Below are 22612 nucleotides of genomic sequence, written 5' to 3'. Positions count from 1 at the left end.
TATTGCTGCTCTCGACAAATTTCACATTATTAGTGACTGGTTCTAGGCTATTAAATGGTAAATACAGAGTCAATTTTAAATATTTCATAGGTAGACATGGTTCATCTTAATGTGAAATTGCTTTTCTTTCTCCAGTTTTCTGGCCATTTATGCATTAAATATCACAGTGATGTGACAATAAATGATTATGAGGTAGATAGGATGCAAAGTTGTTACACTTTTTAAAATGTATTTAATTTTTTATAGCAATTTACCCTTTTTTACTGGACTATCTAGAACTAATGAAAGTAACACGCTTTCAAGTAGCACAGATCTCTTCCTGATTAATATTTAGCTTTTATATTTCAGCATGAGCTTGAAAGATAGAAATCTTTCTGATTAAAAAAGGTATGTGTGTGATCCCCTCTCTCTTTGTTTCCCTTTTATATACAGATAGAGACTGATATGGGATATCCTGGAAGTAAAGCTAGAATTATCCATAAAGAGTCTGACATTATCACTGCTTTTGCTGTCAACAAGGTATGCGCACAAATGGAATGTGCTTCAAAAAAAAGCACATTTTGGAATGTTGTAGTGCAGGCTCACAAGACGGAAGAGCTATTGTAATATTTAAATAAAATAGTCAGACCTTAGCTAGAGGTAATAACACCATTTTTATTTCTCCTACAGTAAATATTACATTGTGTTCTGCATGCACAAAAGGCACAGTGATCTCTGTTGCAGTAATTCTGCTGTTCTAGAAACTTTGGTCTACTACCAACATAAACAGATGGTTGCAATGTGTGGGTACAACATAAATGAAAAGTCATATACATGGGCAGCTTTTCATGCAGTTGAGCCTTTGAAATGCAATAATACTGACTGAGAAACTGATAGCAGACAGGAGATAGCTATTTATTTCAATCATACCCTGATAATGGTTTTCCTGGGGCATCTGGCTGGTCAATTTTGGAAACAAGCTTGCTGGACCAGATGCACCTGACTGCAGCATGGATATTATATTTTTAACCTTCTGCACTTTCCACCCAAAGAAGAGTAGCTAATTGGTGTGGTTGGGGACCCAAATGATATGAAGCTATGTGGAACTCTGCCAATGTGGATTCATTTAAACACCCTGTCACACTCATAACTTCATGCTTCCATGGGCCTTTTGTATTCACTAGTGAACAAGCAATAGTGGAATTAAAGGTATTGTTAACCAGTGGTGTCCTGAGCTTATTATTTTCCCCTTACACTTGTATATTGCAGGCCAACAGGAATTGTATTGCAATAGCTTCAAGTCATGATGTTCAAGAACTAGATGTTTCTGGAATTCTTGCTACACAGATCTACACTTGGGTTGATGATGATGTAGAAGTGGAAGCTAAAGGGTATATTTTTTCATTTCTTGGCTATGTCTCCTAACATTGGCTTCTGTTCATGAATTTATTTTTTTCTTAAAAATATAAAGCGGTATAGAAATGAAATTATTATTATTAATAATAATAATAATAATACATGATAATACATGATAATAATACATGATGGGACGTGGGTGGTGCTGTGGGTTAAACCACAGAGCCTAGGGCTTGCCGATCAGAAGGTCGGCGGTTCAAATCCCCACGACGGGGTGAGCTCCCATTGCTCGGTCCCAGTTCCTAGCAGTTTGAAAGCACATCAAAGTGCAAGTAGATAAATAGGTACCACTACAGCCAGGTCGGTCTCTAGCAGGTCGGGCGCCCTGGCGCTGAGGCGCGAGATCGCTCCGGCGCCCCCGCCCTCACATCACACAGCACGGCTTCGTCGCACAGCACCCCCCCTGCCGGCCTGGCGCCCCGCGCCACCGGGACTGCACCTAGAGCCTGTCCTGGCTACAGCGGGAAGGTAAACAGTGTTTCCATGTGCTGCTCTGGTTCGCCAGAAGCGGCTTTGTCATGCTGGCCACATGACCTGGAAGCTGTACGCCGGCTCCCTCGGCCAATAACGCGAGATGAGTGCCGCAACCTTAGAGTCGGTCACGACTGGACCTAATGGTCAGGGATCCCTTTACCTTTAATAATACATGATAATGATACACTGGTAATTTCTTAATCCAACTAGTTTTTTAAAAAATATTAAAACATTTATCTAAGAGTATTATGGGATTTCCTTCCTGATTTTCTTTATCTCCTCAGCCTTGGGCTTTCCTCCTATCTGTTTGCTTCAGTTCCCAGACCACCTTTCCCCCAATGTTAGCACCGCCTTTCTGTTACCCTTATTTGCTGTGGTTTTACAGTCCACCTGTGTTGACAAAAGCAATCCTTTCTTCCCCCTTGGCAGCTGTTGGCCTAGCTGTCCTGATGTCTGAAAAGACTGGCCAGACACTGAAGTGGTTATATGGTCACCTTAGTTCTGAATTCAAAGAGCCAAGTAAAAGCAGGCATCTGGGCAGCATTATGTTAACAGGATGGTGGACTAGATGGACCATTGGCCAGACCCAGCAGACTGTCAGGGACCATGCTGAGGAGGACTGCACTGAGGAGGAATGGTGGAAGCCACCCCCTCCCCCTGCTCCTGCTCCTGAATCTTTCCAGGAGCAGGACAGTATAGATTTGAAACAGTGGTTTGCAGAGGAGCATAGCTCAGAAGTCAGAAGCTGGGAAATATTGAATGGGGAACAGACCCTTCTTGCCATTTTACGGTAGCCTAAATCAGAGATGTTGCCTTCTAATTTGTAGATTCAGATTGGCTGAACAACTGCCATTTCTTGCAACATAAAATTCTCATTAAAGCATTTTCCTTTATAGAGCTGATGATTTCTTGGTTATCCACGCTCGTGATGACTTGGGAAACATTCAGGGAACTACTCCTTATACTCACAGCAATCCTGGCACTCCGATCAACATGCCTTGGCTTGGTAGTACCCAGACTGGCAGAGGTGCTGCTGTGGTGAGTCACCTGCAATAGAATAATCCTTGAATTACACACTGTTGCACACTTAATATTGAATATTTAAGTTTTATTAGGTGTTATAAATCATATTCTGAATATATACACTTCTAATGCTATTAAAGATTAAAACATTAATAATTACTTAAGAAACTCTCAGCACTTCTGTTAATGTGTGAATCCATACATTTAACAGTTTTCTTCAGTGCAGACAATCCAAATGCTGTTGGAAACAAAAGCAAAGTTTAGTAATAGTGCATTGTCTAAGAACGTGATATATCAGTTAAGAAGTTGCTGGTTGAATTCTCAATCCCTAATTGTAGCATAGAAATTATAAAACTAATCTGTCCATATATGGTGGTTGAAAATGTGACACAAATTCATGAAGCATTTTGAACATTCCAAAAGGGTTCCATGCTAATACTAAGTTTCCTCAGCTTGCCTCTTTTGCCATTGATTCCTTTCAAAGGGCAGAGATGGAGAAGGGAGGCAAAGGCAGAGCCTGCTGTTGATGCCCTTTATTCAGAAGTTTCATATGCTGTGCAAAGGATAAACATTGAGAGAGATCCAAGTTCAGCCTAGGGTTTACTTCCTTGCCTTCCTTCCTTGGCCATTTATTTCTAATTTTACACATGATTGAGCTCTCCTTTTTTGTTGTTGTTTGAGTTTCACTGATCTTCATGTCTGGCTCTTGATATGACCTTTGTACTTGGGAGAATTTACTAGCTGTAAATTCCCATCATGGCGGTACAATGATTAAAAAGCTGTGTCTTGTAAAATTGTCCCTTTTGTTACTACAGCCACTGTTACTCCCAGCTAGTTTTATTTACTGCCTAGCCCAGTTTCCTTTAAGCAGAATATTCATTACGTAACAGCATTGAAATAGTACCTTTTAGAGCCTTCAAAGTGCTTTACATGCTTCATCTAACTGTAACCCTTACAAGAACTCTTTACAATAGGGGCAAGTATTTCTGTGGCTTTACTATGGGGTGGGAGTGCTGAAAATGAGAGTCACTTAGAGTCCTCAGTTGTGTGTTTTCTGTTTGCATTTTCTTCAGGATTCTTTCTCCATCTGTGTTTCACTTGGTCCAATGTAACTCAGTCCACTTTTGACTCCATCAACATCCCCTTAGATTCTCCAACCTCTTAGGAGCTCTTCTTCCTTAGCTTCTTACCTTTTCATGCTGTCTCTAAAGCGATTCTGAAGTTTTAGTTCTGGTCCAACTGTTCTGACACTTTCCTCAGAAGAGAACACTCTCTGCTTTTACTCTCCAACGTTTTAAATCTTCACCAGTTCTGAGTTCTCACATCAGCTCTGCTAGTAGGAATCAGAGGCTGTACATGCTGCTTGCTACATTGCTATTACATTAGGAAAGCTCACTTGCTTTTGTATGTTAACCTCTTTATTACGCTCTTTAGTTGATGATTCTTTTAAAGAAACATGCATGAACCGTTATGTGTATATTGGCCCAGAAGACATTGTGCACTCGATATATTTTACAAAACTCATTCATGCCCTTTATTTCCTGATGGAGGAGAAATGGCAGGTTTATTTGCAGTTATGTGAGTTAAAGTTGCCAAGCACAAAGCAAAATAAATAAAATTTGATACAATTAGCAGGAATTAGCTTCAGTTTATAAAATATTGGAACTAATTACTTAAAACAACTGCTTTTCAGTAATGCAACTTAAAAGGGGAAACCAATATATGAGATAGATGCATGACATGCAAAGCAAGGTATGTCAAGCCTTTATTTGTTGTAATTGTAATTATTTGTTGTTAGGCGGGTCAATTATAAATGGAATGTAATTAATGAAATGTAATAGCGATGTTTATTTTTGTTTATTTTTGTATTATTGTAACTATTTGTTTTATTACTGTGGAATTTCCAAAAGAAAGCATTTGTAAAAATTAAAAGAAAAAATAATAAGTTGCATTACTGAAATAAATGCACTTTACGACGATATTCTAATTTTCCGAGTTTCACCTGTATCCTCGTTTTTTATTTTTGTATCCATGCTCGGTCATTTTGGCCTTTGCAAAAAGTAGAGAAAATAAAGCAAAAGTAACATGGATTACGCTAACATCTCAAATAATCTCTAAAGTGTGTGTATCTGAGCCCAGTAATACTGTAGGAAGATAGTAATTGCTCAGACAGTAGCAAGGCTGTGATCCTATGCATTGTGATTACCATATACCTTATTTTGCTGCAAGGTTGAATTATCACTTCAAATTTATGGTCTTTATGTAACATCCAAAGGGAGAACATGGGCATCTTGTCCATGCTAAAGTGTTGGGGCAACTTACACATCCACGTAGAATGAATTTTGAGTATTCCCTTCAGCTGTTATACAAGGAAGACCAAAGCAAGTGTGTGGTATTGAACAAAGCTGGATGTGTACATGTTTTGTTTTACCTAATCTTTTATCTAGAAATGGGCATTGCTAGGTATGGAAGAATGCCTAGTTCAAATGACATTGGCGGATGAAACACTTTCCTTAATGTGTCTGCCTTTTTGACATATTTTAAACTCTGTTTTTGCTCCATTCCCCCCCCCTGAAACTGTGGGCAAGGGACCACCTGTGGGCTTCAGCCACACCCCACACCCATCATAGCCTTTTCATGGGACTGACACCATTCCCAGTAGCTGCTCACATGCACCGTGAGTGCATAAGCACACACAGAAGCAAGAGGTGGTTGGAGACTGAGATGTACCATGCAAAATTGGAAAGGAGCAAAATACAGAAAGGGGGGGGGAGGGCAGAGTGCCCAGCCAAATATGAGAAGAGGAGAAGGGAGGAATGGATGAACTGAGAGAGAAGGAAACATTTGGGGCTTCCTGCCGCTGCATCTTCTGGCCCTTCCAAATCCCACTCCCACACTCCAGTTCTCCTACTCTTCCTGCTAATCACTTGCCAAATCAGAATGCTTCCCCTCCCTCTTCTGAGGGGCAAAGAGCCAAAGTGGGTACTGATGGAAAATAAAGAGATAAAGGTTTAATGCTAAAAAATAAACTTGGAGAAGACGGGGATAAGAATTGGAGGAAGATGCATATGTACAAGTAATGGGGGTAGGGGAGACAAATTAATTGTGAAAGGAGAAGCTGCAGGAGTACCATTTAGGAGACTCCTTAAAAATTAGGCTTTATGAATGTGCCACAGTCAATACCTTACTACCTACTGTAATACATGCTCTTTAACCGAAGGCTACTTAGATACATAATTTTCCAGTTACGGTAATGCAAATAATTCACAACTAAATTTTCTGTGATTGATTAAATGCAAAACCTAATTTTCTTCATTCCTAGTTAACTTCTGTAAAAGTTTGTTTGCCTCTCTCTTACATGCTTCTGCTTCTACCTCTGTCTTACTTACCTTACAATATACAGGAATATTCCAATAATTTTAATGGAATCAGAAAGGAATTGGCAAGAAAAGAGGTAAGAATGCAGCCTAGAGTGTCTCTATTGGGACCCTTTGTCCTGTGGAATGAAAGCTCCCATACACTCAGGGGTTATGTTCTGTTGATATCAGTGTGCACTAATGCTGAGGGAATTATGTAGCTTTCATTGACTTGCATCCATATTTCAGCCCCAAATTCATGAAGGTAAACAAACTTGGTAGCGCCTGCATTTTGCATCACTAATTACTTTAAAAGGCTTCTGGTCAATTTTGCAGCTTACCTATTTATTTTTGCACATCTAACAGATGATCAAGAAGGCTATCAATAATGTTCGAAGAATGGCTTCCCACCCAACACTACCTTACTGTAAGTTTAATATGTCTAGCCCATTTTGATGTTTGCAGTAGTTCAATTTATTATACAGTGTATGGGGGGAAAAATGTTTGAAAACATCCAGCAAGGAAAAGTGCCCCTTGTTTAAAAAGATGAAGGGGGGGGGGGGGAAACCATACTTGTAGGCGGTTATAATTCTTAATTCAGATTGAATCTATTTTTGGCCATTGTAACTATACCTTGGTTTTAAAGAAGTGTTGAAGTTTTATGGATTATTTTTTATTCCAGATTTGACAGGTGCTCAGGATGGCAGTGTGAGAATGTTTGAGTGGGGCCATTCTCAACAAATTACATGTTTCCGGTCTGGTGGCAACTCCAGGATTACAAGGATGAGATTCAATTATCAAGGCAATAAGGTAGCGTCCCCTTTTGCATCTCAGAAAGATTTTTTTTAAAAAAAAAATGTGTTTCTACGAAATGCTCTGTTTGCTCCTTCCAGTGGCTTAGGATAAAATAAGTTTAAATCAGTAGTTTCCCAACCTTTTGGGGGGCCATGCCCCACCTAATAATCTCTAAAACCCTGAAACACACTTACCCCGTGACAAATAATTCTTATTATTGAAAATGTGAACTCCTATTCACGAGGAGGAAGCCTAAAAGGCCATTCACTGTTAATAACTCATTCTCGATTTACGCACCCCCCCCCCTAAAAAATGGCCCCCCTGTGGGGTGTGTGGCCCACACTGGGAACCACAGGTTTAAATGTTTAGCATACAATAAGTTTAAATGTATGGGCAATATATAAACAAACAAACACAAACAATATATGTTGGAACTGCATATATGTTTACATTCTTACTGTTGTTCTCCACCCCCCCGACCCCCCCCACCCCAGTTTGGGATCGTTGACGGTGATGGGTTTATAAGTCTCTATCAAACAAACTGGAAAACGTCTCTACTTAATGGAAGCACGCCCAAACCATATTTGGTGAGCCTCAAAAGCCCCCTCCCCACTTGCTTTTGTTTGATAGCACCATGACATTGAAAAGCTGTATTTTAATTGTTGTAAGCTGCTTATATTCTTGACTGTGGTTTCCTCCTACGCTTTGCACGCATACTTTTAAGTAAATAGTTGTAAGACATTAAAAGCATCTTCTTAAATATACTTGGTTGGAAAATTGCAGGTTTTGTGCTCGTTCTTCTTCTCTTAACAGCAACCCACAAGCCAAATGGCAAACCACTTCTGAAACAGGAGAACTTTCTAAAAGTATTTTATGATATGGTTTTAGGGACCTTCTGTTCAATGAAAAGAAGTAAAAGCAAAGCAAAACAAAAAACACCTTTCCAGCTTTGGCTGGTATGATAGATGTGACTATTCCTGGACTGGGAGAGCTTAATCGCAATAGTTTTGGCATTGGGGCTCCAAGGTGGGATTAATTCAATGCACTATGAATGTTACGGTTCCCTTGCACTTGACCCAGAAACTGCACTTAGGACAGAAGGCTGCATGCTGCATAGTTGCTGACCAATGCGAGATCTTATCAGCATTTAACACTCCTGCCATACTGGCTGAGGGAGGATTTGTTACTGGGCTAAATTCAAGTTGTTATTATGACTATGGAAAGCCCTTAGACAATCTCATACATGTTACTGTTTAAAAGACCTATATATATATTAATTTTGTTTCCAACCTTTACTTACTAATGCCCATTACGATTTCCAGACATGGCAGTGCCATAACAAAACAGCCAGTGACTTCGTTTTCATCAGCTCTTCATCTTTGATAGCCACAGCTGGGCAGTCTACTGACAACAGGTACTGAAACTTGTTCCAAGATCACAGTGGTAGGCTGAGTGCAAATGAAAAAAGTACTTTTATATGTTGGGCTGTGCCAGTGGTGGCTTGCAGTAGGGGGAAGGTGCTTCCGCTCGCACAAGGTGGGACACCTGCATTTCACCAGTTCTACCAACCTCCTGCAGTTCTTGACCCCATATTTCACACTACTTAGGAGGGCCCTCCAGTCCTTGAGACCAGCTTTTTGGAGTGTACTATAGTAGTATACTATAATATATATAATATATATAATATATATAATATAATATATATAATATAATATAATATATATAATATAATATAATATATAATAGTATATAGTAGAACTATAGTAGGTAGGAGAGAATTGGCAAAAATGAATTATCCTGCCTTGCACAAATGATTTCTACAAGCATAAAACCACCAAACAGAGCAGACCCATTAAAATTAATGAAAATAGAATTGGGAATGCAGTATTAGAGAATAACATTTAAAGAAATCTGAGATAGAGATAAGTGGAAGTCTTTAGTGGGATAAATATCGGGATTTTTGATGAATTAATAGGATATCGTTATTGGGTTTTTTGGGGGGTATGAATGATGAGACGAATGTATTTTTCTTTTTTTTCTTTTTTTCTTTTTTCCTTCTTTTCTTTTTTCTTTCTTCCATTCTTTTTTTGTTTATGTATTGTTGAGAATTTTCATGTTTATGAATATTATGTTTATTATTATTTATATTATATTATGATTATTCTTATTCTTATTATTTGGAGATGAAATTACGGATTGCTTTACCATTATTTTTATATGATTTTGTATATTATTATTATTTATATATTAGTGTCTGTTTGGTATGCCTGTATTCTTTCAGTGTGTGTTGAATGTATTTTAAACCAAATTTAAATAAAGCTTAATAAAAAAATTAATAAAATAAAATAAAATTAATGAATCGAAGTTATAGCCATGAATTTCAGTGGGTCTACTGGGAGTAGAACTTAATTATTATTGCAACAGCATCATCCCCTCAGAGGCAATCTGTCAGGGGCTGCAGATAGGCAGTCCATTTTATCCGATGCAGGAAGCGTTATCCTGATATAGTGAAGTAGACACACATACACACAAACACTATTCGATGTGTATAAAAAGGGAGGGCACCAGCAAGTGCAATTCAAAAAAAAAATATTACTTCATTATTTTTTTCTTTCTCTTTTTTTTTAGAAATATTTGTCTGTGGGATACTCTGGTTGCACATTCTAGTAGCTTAGTGCATGGTAAGTTTAACGCATATATACAAACAATTTAAAACTGCAGATTTATATGTAGGTAGAGTTTTTAGGTTTCAGATAATTGTTACGTTTCCCTTAAAGTTCGCTACATTCTTTATCGAGCTTCTGGAAAACAAATACTGTGGTCTAGATTTACATTCTTGTTCCTTGTTTAGTCTTATCCTCACAAATCACTATTCAACAACAACAACAACAAACTTTATTTGCATAGCCAACAGCCATAGCAACAAAATACATGCAATATAGAATTAAAAACAACAAGGATGAAAAGATCATATGGCTATGGTTGTCGTTTAAAAGGTAGCCCTTAGTCTCATTGCACCCTCGATAAATCTGGCAATTTTTGTTGTTCTCAGGTCATTTTGATCTGATAGAAGAAAGAAAGAATCACTATTCGTTTTACATGCAATCAACTGACCAATAGAGGAACTTGTGCTAAAGATTATTCGCAACATCTTGTTGAATACGTGCATTATTAATAGAGGACAAATTTCTTGATTTAAGTGGTTTCTCATAGTCATTTGCTTAGGGAGGAGAACTCTCTGCATCCTATGAACCATGTGCATGAGAGCCAACAGCAGAATTAGTAACATTTTAGTTCATTTGGGCTTGAGTTTGGCACTTTAAAACCTAGATTTAATATTCTAGTTCATGTGCGCTATTATTGTTACACAAAGCTTTATACAAGATGGCAAATAAAATACTAATACACTGTCATTTAATTTTATTGATTTGGATTTCAGCCTTTACTTGTCACGATACTGGAGCAACTGTCTTAGCATATGCCCCCAAACACCAGCTTTTAATATCAGGTGGCAGAAAAGGCTATACCTGTTTAATAGATCTTCGGCAAAAGCAACAACGACAATTTTTCCAGAGTCATGATTCTTCAATTAAAGCAATTGCTGTGGATCCTACAGAAGAATATTTTGTCACAGGATCTGCTGAAGGAAACATAAAGGTAACACATTGTAAAATTCCATTTTGTTAGACTTCGATAAATATAAATTTATTTACACATTCATTAGAGCATTGCCTAAGAATTATATGGGGTAGGACTTTAATGTTTTGTTCTCCTCTGCTTTTAACTTAGACCTGAGACTATTTAGTATTGCCTTAACTATAAATTTGTTTTTTATTTAAAATATTTATACCCTGCCTTTCTTTATAGAAGTTGAAGTAGGCTTGCAGTACAAACCATAAAATAAAATAATACACGGTATATATTAAAAAACGCAATAACCAAAGTTTCAGTATCGATGAAGTAATTTTAGTACGAGGTAATGGATTAAACAAACAGTATTGTCCTTGTAAGAGCAAAAACAAACCCACATATTGAAATATTTTTTTCTTTGTGTTTTTAGGTATGGAGCCTATCTAACTTTGGTCTTCTTCACACTTTCATCAATGAACATTCTCGACAGTCTATTTTCAGAAATCTTGGGACAGGTGTCATGCAGATTGAGACAGGACCAGCAAATCACATATTCTCATGTGGAGCTGATGGGACAGTGAAGATGAGAATCTTGCCAGATCGATTTAGCTCACTCAGTGAAGTATTGAAAAGTGATGTGAAATTCATGCTCTAGTATGCTTTTAATACTGAAATATATTTTATAAGTGGGTAACAATTGTATGTAAAGTATGTCGATGACTGTACAGATAACACCACAGTAACATTTTTTGATGTTTATATTTATTTCTTGGCGCTTCAGTCCTCGGTGCACTGATGCCTTAAAGATTTAGTAAGTTCCTTCTGGTTTTGCCTAAACCATATTAGATCATTCAGTAAATGTTTAAACTATGTATGTTGCTGAAGTTTTTTATGTATGTTGCTGCTTTTAATTTGTAGGTGAATGTGGTCTTTTTTTCATTTATTCTTCTCTAAAGACCCATACCATAAGGAAGCCTTATGATGTTAGCCTGATAAATACAACTATCTGTTGCCAAATTCCTCCTCCTAGCTAGCTATGAGTATGGGTTGTACTTGTCTAAAATAAGCACCTCTTGAGAGTCGAGCCACCGCTGCTACCTAATCCCTGGAATCCAAGTTGATCATTGTTGCAATTTGAACTCTGTATGCAGAGCTAAGAATTGAAGGATAGACTTTGTGTTCAGAACTTTCCATGCTTGAATGGCTGCTATCAGGATGGCAGTCTTTTCCTTAACCCAAGAGACATACAGAATATATATTTTTATCTAAGCCCTGTTTAAAAATATGCAAATATTATGTGATTATCTCTCTCATAAAACTGTTTAAGAATTATATTTAAAAAAATTAATACATGAAGCTTTAGTGTTGATGAAATGAACCATAGGAATGTGCTGCATAGGATACTGAATGCGAATTGTTCTTTTGTAAAATGCTGAGTGTTTCAGGAAATAGACAAATAATGCTATTTACTCTTTCTGGTGAATTTGTTTTCATTTAGCCCAAAGATGCTGTTTTCTCCCCAGCACTTAGATCATAGCGTTTACCTTGTAACTGCCTTTCTGAAGCAAATTTAGAAAATACTGCAAAAGAAAATGACTAATCTGGGGTATGAAATATACTGTACTATAGATTTATAATGGGGAAAATCAAAGTATATTGAAATAAGATTTTCACGTTTCTTTTGCCAAAATGTAAAAAGTGTATACACTAACTGTTTTGACCAAAATATAGAAATGCACAAAGCCTTCAACATTTTCTATGTGCTAAAACAACTATTCTGGGTTACTGTTTCATTTAGAAGTGTAGAAAAGAAAAGTATGTAAACTAGATAACAGACTGGTTACTCAAATGCAAATAATATACCTTTTGCTATAATATTGGGAGTGGGAACAGTGTCAATACAATGCTAATTGTAAAAAAAATATGTCTGGGAATGGATGCTGTAAATAAAACAAAAATGAAGGGCTTGTATAATGAATTTTGTAATATTCTCAGGACACATACTTTAACATTTTCATTTTAATATTTTGTAACATTTTATATGATTTTGAATGTAATTTTTTGCAGATTTCTGTGCAAGGAGCAGAGGGGGTGGTTTCTAAGCACTTAGCCTGCCTTTAAATTTGTGCAATAACATATATGCTACTATTGTAGAGAAGAAATGCACAGCGGCATTTCAAAGAACTAGCACAGTTGTTTGATACATTGAATTTTAATAATTTTTCCTCTGAAATTCCTGTGAATCAATTGATGTTTTAAGACACAGTGATCAGGCCATGGGGTGACTTGATGACAATAGCTCTATCATGTGCCATGAAGCAGTCACATGACTGGAAGGCATGCCTTTTAATACCCTGCTCATGAAGGAAGTAGCACCAGCAAATAAGTGCTTGGAGCGGCCTGTAGAGTGGCCTATGCCCCTTGTGGGGCGTCTATAAAGTCATCAACAAGGAAGATACACGCTAGGGTTATGGAAAGTTATGCTTATGTTGGACAGAAAGCCTGCACAACTATTTTGGAGCAGATCATGAGTTTGAGTGCTGTGACGATTATATTTCATGTATGTATTAAAGCATTTCCTCTTTAAACACTGTCGCCCTTCACATTTTAATTCAAAAGACAAATATGGGGAAATGATTTCAACGTTAAAGAGAAAGAGACAAACCATATTTTTTTTCCGTTTCTGAGTTTTATATTTGAATCACAAAGGCAGCCAAGCATACAGTTCAGGGTACCAGCAGTTCAGACTTTTTAAGAAAAATTAAATAAATTTAAGATGGAGATATATATTTTGAGAAGTACTATTATTTTTTAGTAAACCTTTCGACAAGTTGCACTTTAAGTATGCCAATATTCCAATATTGTGTACAGTTCTGGACTTCTACAAGGAAAATGGGTGAATGGGTGTGTTCGTGAAGAATACTCTTCAGCTAATAACTTAAATTTTGTAATATTGTCATGTATTTAGTACCCACCCGTAATGCCTAAATAAAAAATCGTGTAGAGACTCATTGTTCCAAAATGCCATAGTTGCTATGAACTTTTTATGAAGACATTTTCCTTAGCATGAAGGTCATTTTAAGGATAATAATCTTATGTCTGTCCCCTCGGTTTAATATATTCCCTCCCACCTTTCTTTTTTTGTGCTCCTAGTAAAGAGTTTGAAGCATGCAACTTCTGATTTTGAAACTAACCGCTGTTCCCTCTTACATCTGAACTCAAGGAATTGCAGTTCGTTTCATATGCCCAGGATATGAAACCGTAGTTTAAACAAACCATAATTCCTTTAAATCGGGTGTAACAGTTCGTTTAAGATGGATCATTCTACTAACCTTTTGGTATCCTTAGTTCAGTACTCAATCTGACTCATTCACAAACTGGGGAAACCATGGTATGATGTTGAAGATTGGTAAGGTATACACTTTCTCCCATCCTTCTAATCAATTTGTTGCTGAAATATAGATTTCATACGTGATCATGAATTTGTAGCAAGAATGGTTAACACATCAGACTGATAGCAGAGGAAGGAATTCAGTGTCACGCTCTTCTGATGCAACACTTGTCAGTGCAAACATTTTAGCTTGCTAGACACCACGATCCGCCCTTTCCTCCAACACATGCTGTTATGGGGCTCTCCTGACCCCTACAGGCCACTTTGGCGGATGATGTCATGGGGAAGCAGGAAGCCCTCTTGCAAAAGTCCTTGTCCTCAATAATATGAATACTATATAGAGTATTTATTGAAACATTTTATGCCACCGTTTGGCTCTAACAAGGCACTATACAAGAAAAGAAAGAACAAAAATCGATGAACTGGCACAGTAACAGAAAACTTAAAACACCAAGACAAAGTTAAAACCCTCCAGTCTCAAGTTAAAATTCATTAAAAGCCATGCTGCCTTAAAATATGAACGCTATGTGTATGATGTAAACCAGGTTTTTCTTCACACATGTGTAAAGGCACTTCCTGTGTATGCGTGTTCGTTCCTCTCAACACAATGTAGAATAGCAGAATTTTGGGGTAAAATCTCCTGTAATAATGGTACTACAAAATACTATGAAGTACAGAAGAGTCTTTGTTTACTTCATTTTCCATTCTTCTGCATGCGCCTGTGCGCTGTCCCATCTGGCACCTGCAGACCAGAAGATAGGATCTTGCTTCTGTTTGGGAGGAACAGCACTTTGATTTAGCAAGGTGGAACCCAGGAACTGTGCAGAAAGCCTAAAGTGTTTGGCTGTTTCCCAACATAACCATTTAATAAGAGGGTGTGTGGTGATTAATGTTAAAGAAAATTCTTCATTACATGAGCATAATTGCTAAGTTCTTCTTCAACGCTTAGACTTTCAAGATGTTGAAAAGACGAGAGTGATGGCAGTGAGGAAACTTTACATCTGTAACCTGTGCATATCTGGACACCTTCTTAGTCCGTCTTCTCTGGGCACCAAGGAGTGCAACGAGACTCTTTCTTGGTGCTGTTTCAAGAGGTGCTTGCTGGTGGTTTCTTCAGCTACTGTGTTCATTTAGAATGCTTTCATGCATATTCTAGAACTCACCATGAACGCCTCCCTTATTTTCTTATGACATTGGTGCCCACCTGAGAGGTGTCGGAACTGGGTTACAGTGAGTTCTGGCTGAACAAAAGCCCTGTACGGAGCCTGTAGGTTTCAGCTAAAACTCTCCCCATCCCTGACCATTGGAAATTGGCCCACACCTAGCTGAAGCTGATGGGAAGTTGGGAATCTAGCAATATCGAACGTGGAACATCAAGGCTTGGATCCAGAGAAGGGGCATGCCTATGTATGAGACAGCATTATGCAACAGGAGTTTTGCTTGCTGTGTCTGTGCAGTGCAAGGGGCTTTGCAATCCCTATGTTGAGCAGAGCTGCTTTCTGTAGGGTTTGGCTGTGCAGTCAAATTTCCCATGGGAAACTCAGTCATGCAGCTGATGGGTGGTGACTTCAACCCTGCTTTCCACAGGGTTCTGCTGCACAAACTTTCCATAAGGAACTTGGTTCTGCAGCTGATCCTGCCCAGTCTCTGCCTGCCCCACACCTAACATCACACATGACATCAGGTGTGGGTCACAGGATTTGGGGGAAATGGTTTTGCAGGCCAAATTGGGAGCTATGCTGGTTCCCCACCCTGATGTAGCAGTTGGCACTGCCCAAGACAAGTTGTGTTTTTAAGCTCTTTTTTACTTAGGTGTTACTTGCAGCAGTTACTTAGCCCTATTCTATATGTGGATGGTCCTGAACCCTTTAGATTTGATCCCTGATTTGGGGGGGGGGAAATCCATTACTTTCATGTGAATTACTATTCCCCCCCCCAATTACATTAAAGTATGAACTTCCAAAAATAGTTCATGTGGAAGGCTTGCAATGAAGGTGGACTGTTAGTTGGGTTTTCTTATGAAGGGAAAGGGGGCCGGCAGTGGTGTGTTTTTCTTTCTTTTCTCTCTCCCTCCCACTGAAAACCTCTTGCCATTTTCTCAATGTCAATACTGCTTTGAAATGTTGCACAATTTGCTGCACCAGGCACCACTTCTTGCCTTCATGCCTTCCAGGAAGGGCAGGGGAAAGAAGGTGGGTTTTTTGTTTTTGCGCATCTGAAGATATTACACAAGATCTTGCAGTATTTTTTTTAAGTCTCACATAATGTCAGAGTTAATCTGCAGAAAGCTCAGTGTATTATGCTACTTTTAAAAAAATGGTGGGAAATTTTGCTTTAGAATTTATCGAGTCGGCTACCTTAGCACTGGTGGAAAATACTATACAAATCTAATGGTCGCTGTTAAGATACAGTGTGCTTGTGCAATGCAACCACTCATATTTCTCATTGATTTGCTGTCCCTAGGCAGATTGGCAATTTATAAAAAGCAGCTGCCTTGAAATGTATCATTAAAGAAAATCAAGTCAGTTGTACTTCATGAATACCAAGTTATGCTTTCAGTCTCTCAAAGCTTTTCAAGCAACTGTTGGACAGACATTTTAGGATCTCAACAAGACATGCAAAGAAAGAAGCCTCTGAAACAACCAGGCTTGTTTGCCCACTAGTTAAATATGTCTAATCAGATATGCTACCTTCAGGACTAGTTCACAGGCAGTCTAACAGATCCAATACATCTCCACTTTCGACCATTCCTACTGATTATGAGCACTCTACCCTATCCAGTACCAACAGATCAGATGAAGACAGAGAACTTAGGCCAAGATCTGATTATACATACCAGTCTCTTTCCAAACGGCGCACCAGATGCCCTTACCAGAGGAAATAATCTCAGAACATAAAGATACCACTTTAGTGGTTGATTTATTTGACAGGACATTAAAACCAGAGGAATTTCGAGTCTTAAATTTAGGTCTAGGTTTTGTTCCTACTTCTAAGTATTCTGCATTTCAAACCAGGATTATTCAAACTACCATATTTTTCACTCCATAGGACGCACTTTACCCCTCCTAAACAGGAAGGGGGAATCCCTGTGCGTCTTATGGAGCGACGTCACCGCCTCCTCCACTCACAAGAGCAGGCATTGGGGTGCTGCGCCTCTCCCAGTGCCTGCACTTGCGAGAGGCGGGTGGCAGCGGCACGGACAAAGACGAGCGGCGAGAAAGCCCTTTCTCCCTGCTCACCCTTCTGCCGCCTACCCCTCCTTCCCTGTTCTGTGAAGCATCTCCTCCCCCCCCCATTGCAGCTGCCGCTTGCAAAAGCCTGCTTTTACAAGCGGCGGGGGGGGGGAGAAGTTTGACGGGGAGCAGGGAAGCATCTCCTCCACTGCCCACCACTGCCGCTTGGGAAAGCCTGCTTTTAAGAACCATGGCGGCGGGGAGGGGGGGAAAATGTTTGACACAGAGCAGGGAAGGAGGGGCGGGTGGCAGCTGCTCCTTCCCTGCTCTGTGAAGCATCGCTACAGGCCTTCCCCTTTCTCCCCCCCCCTTTTGCTGGTGTCAGCAAGGGCAAGGGAGGCAGGAGAATCCCCTGCCTCCTCCGACACCGGTGAAAGGGGGGGAAAGGGGAAGCCTGACAGTATCGCTACTGGGCTGCCCCTTCCTCCCCTGCCCCCTTCGCCAGACTGGTCCCACCACCGCCGCTGCCTCCTCCGCTCCCCCTCCAGTGCCCCCCTCACAGTCTTTTAGAGGAGGAAAACAAAAAAAAAAATTCTCTGGTTTTCCTCCTCTAAAAATGAGGTGCGTCCTATGGTCAGGTGTGTCCTATGGCGTGGGAAAATATGGTAATTTGTCAGATCGAATTAAGAGGTTTGTTTAAAAAACAAACAAACAAAAAACTCCTTGGACACCGGAACCTTTTAAACGTAAATCTACTTTCATTCCGGTTTCTCACATACACCATATCAGAACATTGCAGGCAGTATAATTTAAGCAAGCAAGATTCATTAATCCTGAATGAATTTTCTGCTGATAAAAACTTTATAAAACCAGCAGACAAAGGGGGAGCTATTGTACTAATGAATAAGATTGATTACATCAAGGAAGCAGAGAAACAACTAAGTAATTCAAATTTCTACTTGCCTATACCTAGTGACCCTACCATATCTGTGAAGAATAAATTACAGGCGATTCTAAATCAGGCATCCCCAAACTTTGGCCCTCCAGATGTTTTGGACTACAATTCCCATCTTCCCCGACCACTGGTCCTGCTAGCTAGGGATCATGGGAGTTGTAGGCCAAAACATCTGGAGGGCCGCAGTTTGGGGATGCCTGTTCTAAATGAAGCCATATATTTAGGCTATATAGATGAAGGCTTAGCTGAATTTTTATGTCCCGATCACACCAGAGTGTCAATATTTTATACACTTCCGAAAATACACAAAAATATGCTCCCACCACCAGTTAGATCTATAGTGTCAGCTTCAGGATCTTTGTTGGGAAATTGTTCATAATACATTGATACATTTCTACATCCCTTTACTAAAGAAACCCTGTCTTACATCAGGGATACAAAACATATTATAACCCTTATTGAAAATTTGCATGCTACTCCACATGGTATAATTGCTACGTGGGATGTTTCGTCTCTCTATACCAATGTACCTCTGGATGTACCGGTAGTAAAATCTCAAATCCAAGAACTGCTGGTTGATCACAATCAGTCTTCTCCACCAGTCCATTTTCTAATGGAGATTCTAGAATTAGCTCTATCTAATAATTTCTTCAGGTTTGGTTCGAAGTACTTTATTCAAAAACAAGGTGTAGCCATGGGCTCCAAATGTGCTCCCAGTGTGACTAATCTTTATGAGAAATTTTGATTTAGAGCACATTGTTCATAATAACCCATATAGTGAATATATTTTGTTTTATGGCCGATATATACCGGTAGATGACTTGATATTTATATTTTCTGAGGATATTTTTGAACCGTTCAACTGTTGGATCAATAGTGTAAGTCCACATTTGACCTTTGAAGGCCAATATTCTGGAAATCCTTGTCTAGACTCTTGTGAAAGGATTCTGTGGAATCATGGAACTGTAGCAAGCGCCCATGTGGATTTTTTGAACGTACAAAGACACAGGTGGAATAGATACTAGTAAATGTGTGGACCTTGTGAATGAACTGATCCGTGAAGGAACTGATCTACTGGGTCTTCTGCTTACTCTGTCGAACTTTATGAGCCATTTCCGTGGAACTCTAGGAGCTATTTGATATAGTGAAAAATATATTTTATTCATGTAAGAGCACAGCCGGTTACGTTTTGTGTGTTTGTTGAGATTCAGAGAAGCAAAACTTATCTGGGGTTGCCAATTTTCAAGGCATACAAAGTCGCCTGATAGATCCTCCACTGCTGCTGAGTCAGAGCCTGAACCAAACCCCAAATCCAGGACATTTGCTTTAAAAATATTAAATTCTCTCCAGTTGGGCCTGTAGGATCCCCCATAGAGGACATGCCCGGGGCTTCCCTTGCCCCCGCTCTTGCTGGGCCATGTGGAGTCTAGCTCTCCCGACCCCGCCATGACCCAGGCAGCCCTGGAGCCCCAGGAGGGTGGCTTCCTTGTTGTCTGAGAAAAGACCGTCCAAGCTGTAAGGTGAAGTTCATGACAGCATGCACTGCTCACCGAAAAGCTGTTTCTCAGAAGGTTGCCTTACCATGAGTGCTGTATGCCAGAGTATGCTGCAGCTGAGCCAGTGGGCTTCTTTGGGCCCCAAAGAAAGAGACACACTCACTGGGGAAATTGCAAGGTTCGTTCCATGGTGGAACTCTGCCCAGCATTGGTAGAGAGTGAGGGCAAACTCCGTGTTCAGATTCTGTGGTTCATGGTGTCAGTATAAAAGCTCTCCTGCCCCTGCTCTCCCTCTAGGTCTTCAAATACTATGTCATCTAATTGGAAAAGAAGAGAAGGCTAGCAATTATAACTGTTTTAGGGACTTTCTTATATACCCTGAACATATCCTTGGAAATAGGCATTGCCTTCATGTTTTCCCTGGGGTTTTCAGTTCTGGCTGGCGGCAGGTCTGCAGAGCCTACAAAGAGCCACATGGGATATGTTTATTTTCTGAACCTCGAAATAGGCCTCAGTTACAGAGAGACCTTTCCTACGAAACCTTACTTAGGGACTAATATTACTCTGGAAGCAACATCTATATGCTGAAGCGTTTTACCTTTCTTATCCTCTGAAAGAGAGGTCCAGAGGGGAAGGCGGAAGGGGAGGTTGTCAGGGAGAGGCAAAATCTTATTTCTCCTCCCTAACCGGGAAAACACTTTTCTCAGCCTTGAAAGCCTAGAAAAGAAAGAGGAAAATGTGAGAAATGGGGCCCAGTGTTAGTACTCTCCTGGCATTCACGCCTCAAAGCTCAAGAGGAATTCACTATCATCACAGAATGCAGATGCTGAGATAAATCCTACTTACATGTCTGTCTTCTTTCTGTAACAAACAGGAAATGATCCAACCATAGGAGCTCACCAGGCCTTTTAGCACTCTGGTGACCAGTGAGCCAACAGAGGAAGGTGTCACAATGGCTTCTGTAAATCTGTTCCTGGAAAATAGGGATACTTGGTGGGTCTGCTGGTGCTTAGAATTACACAGACAAAAGTACTACATAAATAAATACATCTATACAAGGAAAAGAAAGGGTATTAACCCCTCCCCTCCAAACCACTAGTTTCCTTCACAACAGGAATCACGGTTTGATGTAAGTTAAACTTATGCAAGGGACGCAGGTGGCGCTGTGGGTTAAACCACAGAGCCTAGGGCTTGCCGATCAGAAGGTTGACGGTTCGAATCCCCGCAACAGGGTGAGCTCCCGTTGCTCGGTCCCAGCTCCTGCCCACCTAGCAGTTCAAAAGTACAAGTGCAAGTAGATAAATAGGTACCACTGCAGCGGGAAGGTAAACGGCGTTTCCGTGCGCCACTCTGGTTTGCCAGAAGTGGCTTAGTCATGCTGGCCACATGGCCCGGAAGCGGTCTGCGGACAAATGCTAGCTCCCTCAGCCTATAGAGCGAGATGAGCGCCGCAACCCGAGTCGTCTGCAACTGGACCTAACGGTCAGGGGTACCTTTACCTTTACCTTAAATGACATATTTGGGCCTTGAGCTCTTTCAGTATAGAGCTGGGGTGGAGAACCTGTGGCCATCCAGATCTTGTTGGACTCGCTTCAGATCTAGCCAGCACAGCCAATGGTTAGGAATGTTAGCTATAATAATAATAATAATAATAATAATAATAATAATAATAATAATTTATTACTTATACCCCACCCATCTGGGGGGCTTCCAACAGGATATTAAAAACACAATAAAACATCAAACATTAAAAACTTCCCTAAACAGGGCTGCCTTCAGATGTCTTCTAAAAATCAGATCGTTTTTTATTTCCTTAACATCTGATGGGACGGCATTCCGCAGCGTGGGTGCCACTACTGAGAAGGCCCTCTGCCTGGTTCCCTGTAACCTTAGATTTTGCAACAAAGGAACTGCCAGGAGGCCCTCGGAGCTGGACCTCAGTGTCTGGGCTGAACAATGGGGGTAGAGAAGCTCCTTCAGGTATACTGGGCCGATGTTGTAATCCAGGCATGTCCAACAGGTAGATCATGAGCTACCGGTAGATCACTAGACATCTGTGGCAGATCACAGGTAGATCACTGGCTCCCCTAAAGAAACTTATCAACTTTCAACTTTTACCTGAAACCCCCCCCCCCAAAATGGGTCTCTCCTCCTCCCTAAAAAAAAGCTCAAGAACTTTGACCCGAAAAGGGGGTAGATCACTGCCAGTTTTAAACTCTGTGAATAGATCGCGGTCTCTTGGGAGTTGGACACAGGTTCTTCATCCTGACCTACAGAGGTGTCTATGCCCAGCATGTGGATGTTGGAGCCAAGGATCCTTTGTACTCACCCCTCCCCCTTTCAAATGATTAATTTAACCATCTTCAAATTTTGTATTTTAAACACTATGAGAGCAGAGTGGAGGAAGCACAAAGTTAGTTTCTCAGGTGGTGAGGAGGAGGAAAATAAGTATCTTTCTCCAAATGGGTCCTATGACCAATGTTTAATGCTCTACTTGAGCTTTGATTGTGCCACATATATAAAACATTTTTATTTTTATTTTGTCTCCTATGTCAGCCAGGAAGACTGCTTCTGCTTCAGACTTATGAACTCTAGCCAGAAGCTTTTCACCTGAAGCAGACTAATATGCTTTTAATTATTGTGTACTAGTAGGAAGTTTGTGAGATAAGTGCTGCAACATTGCAAAATTAGAAAGCAAGACAAACAGGAGGTGTGAGACCTGTGACAGCAATTTAAAACTGCATTTTTCAGACAGAAGATGAGTCGTCCCTTTTTTCTCTCAGGATTAGGTAGGTCTTTTTAGGCTTTCCTAAATAGGTGAAGACTGTGGATCTAAAGGGAGGGTTTAAAATTGGAAGTGCAACTGATTAATAAGGGAATCTGTAGTTGCAAGAAAATGAGAGCCGGGGTATTAAGCTCATAAA

At 39.9% G+C, this 22612-nt stretch overlaps 1 protein-coding gene and 1 long non-coding RNA gene across 8 annotated transcripts in view; one reads left to right on the top strand and one right to left on the bottom strand.

Moving 5' to 3' along the window:
* DMXL1 (Dmx like 1) overlaps nt 1–13261 on the top strand; it is a 70799-nt gene extending 57538 nt beyond the window's left edge. For 4 of the 7 annotated variants that reach the window (XM_060280148.2, XM_060280147.2, XM_060280146.2 and 1 more), the window contains 11 exons: nt 433–519; nt 1249–1370; nt 2766–2907; nt 6296–6346; nt 6615–6675; nt 6931–7058; nt 7538–7630; nt 8366–8457; nt 9672–9724; nt 10483–10700; nt 11104–13261. In XM_060280148.2, coding sequence (XP_060136131.1) covers nt 433–519; nt 1249–1370; nt 2766–2907; nt 6296–6346; nt 6615–6675; nt 6931–7058; nt 7538–7630; nt 8366–8457; nt 9672–9724; nt 10483–10700; nt 11104–11328 — 1272 coding nt within the window. In that variant the 3' untranslated portion in view covers nt 11329–13261. The remainder of the gene's footprint in view (nt 1–432; nt 520–1248; nt 1371–2765; nt 2908–6295; nt 6347–6614; nt 6676–6930; nt 7059–7537; nt 7631–8365; nt 8458–9671; nt 9725–10482; nt 10701–11103) is intronic. The other 3 variants (XM_035099581.3, XM_035099580.3, XM_035099584.3) reach the window with 1 other exon arrangement.
* Nucleotides 13262–14005: 744 nt separating this feature from the next.
* LOC148684383 (uncharacterized) lies at nt 14006–20663 on the bottom strand. The gene is made up of 3 exons (XR_015946137.1): nt 20535–20663; nt 20287–20405; nt 14006–14124 (listed from the first exon to the last, which is right to left on the bottom strand). It is a non-coding gene; the product is annotated as an uncharacterized LOC148684383 (long non-coding RNA).
* Between the last annotated feature and the right edge of the window lie 1949 nt (nt 20664–22612).

Source organism: Zootoca vivipara, chromosome 10 (genome assembly GCF_965207765.1).
Source record: "Zootoca vivipara chromosome 10, rZooViv2.hap1.1, whole genome shotgun sequence".
Classification (NCBI taxonomy): Eukaryota; Metazoa; Chordata; class Lepidosauria; order Squamata; family Lacertidae; genus Zootoca; species Zootoca vivipara.
The sequence above is the reverse complement of the archived record's forward strand: the minus strand, read 5'-3'. Positions and strand labels throughout refer to the sequence as shown.